The sequence below is a fragment of the Triturus cristatus genome, chromosome 4_1 (assembly GCF_964204655.1).
Source record: "Triturus cristatus chromosome 4_1, aTriCri1.1, whole genome shotgun sequence".
Classification (NCBI taxonomy): domain Eukaryota; kingdom Metazoa; phylum Chordata; class Amphibia; order Caudata; family Salamandridae; genus Triturus; species Triturus cristatus.
Window position 1 is genome coordinate 794,982,676 of NC_140585.1, and position 6,000 is coordinate 794,988,675.

The 6,000-nt window shown below is 43.9% G+C and overlaps 1 protein-coding gene across 1 annotated transcript in view; it reads right to left on the minus strand.

Annotated features, from left to right (window-relative positions):
* METAP2 (methionyl aminopeptidase 2) overlaps positions 1–6,000 on the minus strand; it is a 163,311-nt gene that overhangs the window by 65,621 nt on the left and 91,690 nt on the right. The window contains exon 8 of the mRNA XM_085653380.1: positions 3,670–3,766. Coding sequence (XP_085509506.1) covers positions 3,670–3,766 — 97 coding nt within the window. The remainder of the gene's footprint in view (positions 1–3,669; positions 3,767–6,000) is intronic.

The window sequence follows — 6,000 nt, forward strand, 5'->3', positions numbered from 1 at the left end:
TATCACACTGATTAGCAAAAGTAATCTGAAAAGTAATCCAATAAGTAACGTGTAAAGTAATTTACAAAGTGACTGAAAAGTAATTTCAAAACAGTAACCTACCTGTAATTCATTTAAGTGCATTTGAACCTGTATTACATTTTAAAACAGTGGATAAGCTTTTGCAAAGCATATCTTTCACTTACCTGCACCAGGCTTGGTTCTAGAAATACAATTACTAAATATTTTATACAAATTACATTGGTTTGACTTCAGTCTGAGTGTGTGACATTTGCAGATTGTGTGTGTACAGCAAATGCTTAACGCTACCCTCTGATAAAGCCTTACTGCTCATTTTGGTATAGTATATACAGAGCCAGCTTCCTAAAAAAGTCGGTGGGGCTCTTGCCTGGTGGCGGATCATAAGGTTTGAAGGTGCAATCGAGGCTGCCTGATTGAGTATGAACAGGGGGACTCTTGACGATTCTGTGGAGGAGGTGCGCATGGGTTTGGTGGTGGTGGTGGGGTTGGAGGTGAGGTGGGTTATATGGTAGAGTCCCTGTGTTTCCTGGGTGCCAGCTCTAGGGTGGGAGACCTGGGGGAAGGTTTCTCCTCGAAGGCGAGAATAATTTTTAGAGGCAGGGGAGGCAACATTCCGGAGTTCTTACTCATGACCTGATGAATGAAGAGGTGCCTTTGTCTAGCATCCAGTTCTTGTTGAAACCTCAAAGTTCTCATCTCCAGGTGTTGACAGTGGTATGGAGCTCGCCTTCGCCCTTACCTGGGTGCTGAGGACAGCTTTGATGTCTTGTGGCCGGCACAAATGGAAGTTTCAGTGCTAGCTTTGAATGAGACCACTACTCCCTTGGAGAAGTCGGGGCTCAAAGGTGAATGGGGGTGCGGGGCAGGGTGAAGTCGACACTCTTGACTGGAGACTTGCTGGTCTCTGAAGCCTTTCGTCAGTGGCGACCAGAGCCTGAAGGTGGCAGGCCTGTGGTTGGCCTTTTCTAGGCACTCTGCCTTGGCATGAGACTTTTTGTGGGAACCCAGCATGGTGCTATGGGTCTCAGGGGCGATGATATACTCATGGCCCTGAGTGTCTCTTCGTATGAGGTACAGTTTTTGGCACTCATTAAATTTTCTATGTATGCTGGTTGTTGGATTTGCGTGTGGCTAGGTGATGATTGCATGGCCAGGAGAATGGGGATCTTCCTCGCCAAAAGTCCTGAGTGCTTGAGACGTCCTGCCGCTGCATCCTTCTGTGTGCCAACGGGCACTCTCTTCGGTACAGAAGAGAGTTTTTAGAATGGAAGGCGATGTACGAGAGACAGGAAGAGTGGTCATGATCGGGTGACAGGCACAGATTGCACCCCTCGTGGTGGTACGTCCAAGGGTATCTAGAGTGGCACCAAGGCCAGGTCTTGAAGAATGTCTGTTCCATCACTCATACAGAATTCTCTAGCAACAGAGAACTGGAGTGGGGTTGGGCCCCTGAGAAGGGCTATGCTCTTGACACCCCAGGGTGTTAAAGATGGACTTTGGTGTCGCTGAAGGTAGGGCGACGGGGAAAAGATGGTACCGGAGCTCAGCTGAAACCGATGCAAATGGACGGAAGACTAACAGATTGGTCTAGATGGAAAATGTGTTACAGACATGACAATCTTGGGGCCCACTTGGCCAACTTCTGAACCCAATGGCACAAAAAAAAACAATCCAACATTGATTTGGTGCCCATGCACAATGTACACTCAGAAGAGTGTGACACAACTTGCCTTAACTCGAAAGACATCTTCAAACAAGAATAATTTGCAAGCAACCCAACAGCAGACGCCAGGAGTAAGTATCTGCGTCTACATTCACACAAACTGAAAGCATTATGGTTTAATATTGTGTTTTGCCCTTCTCAATTCCAAATCCACAGATGGCTACTGAAGCTAAAATTCAAACTGGAACTTGCAGGTACTGGTTTCAAAAGAAAAGTTCCTCCTTTTTCGCATTGGACACCACATTCTACAATGTAATCCCCATAAAGAATGTATACAAGATCTAAAGGTAATCCCTCTCAGATGGGCTGGTATGTATTGGACAGTCGACATGTAATACAAACATTTCCCACAGTCAAAGCCTATGCTCCACTATCAAGCATGAAGGTATTTTAGCCCTCATGGAACTGTACACTGCCAGTTAGCTGCTGTAGCCATGAGCATCAATCAGGGATAACCAGAAAACAAGGTTGGTGACAAACATCTGAACTCGAACAGCTGCTGATTATATTGTGGTGGGGGGTGATACTGACTGCACTGGCAAAGTAAGTGATTCTAGCAATCAAACTGGGGACTTTTATTGTGCCAGGTAGGTCATTCACATAGTTTTTAACTATACACAGCAAGGTAGTGCAGTGCATTAATCAATGCTAAAAATGGTCTAAGGGTTTGAGGCACAAAAAAAGAAAAAGCATCAATATTACACTTAAAATTTACTGTGGTAGGATGACACTAGTGTATGCAACGCTGAGGAAGTATAGATGTGAAAAGATGGCTGTACTCACCAGTGAGATGCTATAATTTGTTATGAGGTGTGGCGGGAAGTTGCAAAATTACAACTGACATCAACTGTATGGCCACCCTTGAAAGCATGCGACCCAAGATGTTTTACTTGGGTGACTTAAACAAGTCTACTGCATAAGGAAGTAGACCATGGGTAACAGTTCATGGAGCAAATTCAAAATTGCTTACCCGTCATCCCGACCTCATTTTTAAAGCTCTTATGCTCAAGCCAGCTCCTATGAACCAAGGAATGTTATATACAGTGTCAAACATACACTGATTGACCAGTGAAAAGAGGCCCGTGTACGTGCTATCTACCCTATATTTGGGAGCAGCTTATATCACTAATATATCTTGCAGCTATGTCTCTTAAAGATGGTGCTGCAAGCATGTTCTAAAACGTCCAACACATAATTACTGACTTTTGCGTTACCAAACACTAAATTGACTACGTCCAACACATAGGCATGGCTAAAAAATATATTTTTCAAACGCAAAACAAAGAAATACTAGCGTCACCTTGTTTCAAGCTTGACAATCTACAACCTCTGAAAGCTAAACAGATCTTCATTGAACTCAAGCCAATGTAAAATGTAGGCATCTATGTTTACTCTAAAACAAATATTACCAGAACTGCTTCAGCCAGCTGCAACAATTATGCTTAGGATGCACTCCAACAATTACTGGAGAAAAAATATATAACTTCACATGACAGCAGGCACATCTTACACCAGCCCAGGAGGTCCCAATTGATCAGTCTTCTGATCTAGACGATTAAATGGACTTTCACATCGAATTAGGTCAGATCCATATCTCAATGTGTGGATGTTACTGAAACGCTTTTTTTTTTTTTATTGTGGACGGAGCAGGTCTAGGTCAATGTATGTACAATCCATTCTGTCTCTTCACTAACTGACCGTTGGTCAATTTCAGCCTTCAGCCAATTGCGTTGTACACCAAAGTAATGGAAATGAGGTCAAAGAAAAATTATCTACCCAGACCCACATAATAGGGTGTAATGCCGAAGCCTGGATTACCAACTCATGAATCTAGGTTCCTCAATTTATAATTTAGCCACCAAACTACATCACTGTAAACTATTTCAACAATACACAATCTCTACTGTACAAACTGGCAGACTTACCTTGATATGTCTTGCCATCAAGTTCGACCTCATACGACTCCATCACTTCTTGAATGGCTTCGCCAACATCACAAAGACGCACATCTATTCCAGCACACTAGAAGGTGTAAATGAATCATGTTCAAACATAGGAAAATAGTACAAATGTTAAAAGACTGGCACTGTGTTAACACCCTTCTTCAGACATGCTGGCTGGCATTTGCTTCAGTCACACTTTTCCTTATCTCCATTAACATCTATTTCCTTCTCTTTCTATTTCTATGTCTGGGTATATGAATGGGGGCACAAGTGAATGCGAATCAGGGATTCAAAGGCCTTGGCTCCTAAGCTAAAGGCACAATTGCGCTTATCATTCTTGTGCTCATTGTAGGGATGATACTTTCAGACATTCAACAGAACAATTTGTACACATTTATAAAGACTTAAGTCTGGTTTAGCCAGGCTTCTAACCTGAAATATTATTTTGTTTGTATAAGGAGCCCAAAAGGTAAAAAAAACACCAAAAAAAACTGTTATGTGCTGGCTTTATTGGGTCACTCGCCTGCCCTTTTAATTCACCTCAATATATTTGAAACCTTAATAATATTAAATAAATTAAGTATAAAGTACATTATTTGCCCCACAACACAGTAACCGATATAGCGATTGGTCATACGAGTCTACAAATGTCAGTTACCTTTTAGCAGGCTTGAATTTACCAGATTGCATCATTGAAAAAAAACATAGTTCGCTTTTTAATGTCCCAGAGCAAGTATTGAGGTAAAAATTTCATTGGGGACATAGGAGCACCTAATAATTAAGTCAGACTGGGAACGTCAGAGGATGACAAGGATAACTTTGCTGGTGGTGTATGGCTAGAGATATTACACAGATTAAAGCCATATGTGAAAATACAATGAACAAAGAGAGCCAGATTGGGGAAATGAAAAAAGACCAATTCCTCAGACAACATGCTAGACAATTCTTAATATTGTCGATGGGCTTATCCCCGCAATATGGGACAAACCGTTCTGGTCGCTCTGCTTGAGGACATCTTAATGGCAGCAGAGGGAGTGGCGCAATCCCAGCTCAACTTTCTGCATTCGTTACGTGAATTTAATACAGTAAACTTTGATTGGCTGCTTATTCAATTCAAAACAGTGGCTAATGTTCTGATTGAGCAATGAAATGATGCAGCTCCTTTTTAAGGGGGCATTAAGCACCATGTTAAGTTTGGTCCTTTTCAGTCCTCTAAAAGTAGAAGTCAGCTGTGGGTCCACATTAATTTAAATAATTTGAAACAAAGTTTTATAGTTCCAATTCAACATAGATGGCGTGCATAGTTATCAAAGCATCCAAAGTGTTCAACATCATTCTGGAGCCCACGGACAAGGTGTAGAAGAAGAAGTGGCCTGAACGAAGTGAGCATAAAATGAATAGGGCCAAGACAGAGGTTCTGCAGATGTACTTTGTTCCACTCAAAAATGAGTAATAAAAAAAAGTTTTTAAGGAGCAGTTATTAAGGGCAGGAGGTGGATTATCAGACCCGGGGTAGAGAGAAAACGAGCGAGCGAGAGAGAAAACGAGCGAGCGAGAGAGAAAACGAGCGAGCGAGAGAGAAAACGAGCGAGCGAGAGAGAAAACGAGCGAGCGAGAGAGAAAACGAGCGAGCGAGAGAGAAAACGAGCGAGCGAGAGAGAAAACGAGCGAGCGAGAGAGAAAACGAGCGAGCGAGAGAGAAAACGAGCGAGCGAGAGAGAAAACGAGCGAGAGAGAAAACGAGCGAGCGAGAAAACGAGCGAGCGAGAAAACGAGCGAGCGAGAAAACGAGCGAGCGAGAAAACGAGCGAGCGAGAAAACGAGCGAGCGAGAAAACGAGCGAGCGAGAAAACGAGCGAGCGAGAAAACGAGCGAGCGAGCGAGCGAGAAAACGAGCGAGCGAGCGAGAGAGAAAACGAGCGAGCGAGAGAGAAAACGAGCGAGAGAGAAAACGAGCGAGCGAGAGAGAAAACGAGCGAGAGAGAAAACGAGCGAGCGAGAGAGAAAACGAGCGAGAGAGAAAACGAGCGAGCGAGAGAGAAAACGAGCGAGCGAGAGAGAAAACGAGCGAGCGAGAGAGAAAACGAGCGAGCGAGAGAGAAAACGAGCGAGCGAGAAAACGAGCGAGCGAGAAAACGAGCGAGCGAGAAAACGAGCGAGCGAGAAAACGAGCGAGCAAACGAGCGAGCGAGAAAACGAGCGAGCGAGCGAGAAAACGAGCGAGCGAGCGAGAAAACGAGCGAGCGAGCGAGAAAACGAGCGAGCGAGCGAGAAAACGAGCGAGAGCGAGAAAACGAGCGAGAGAGAGAAAAC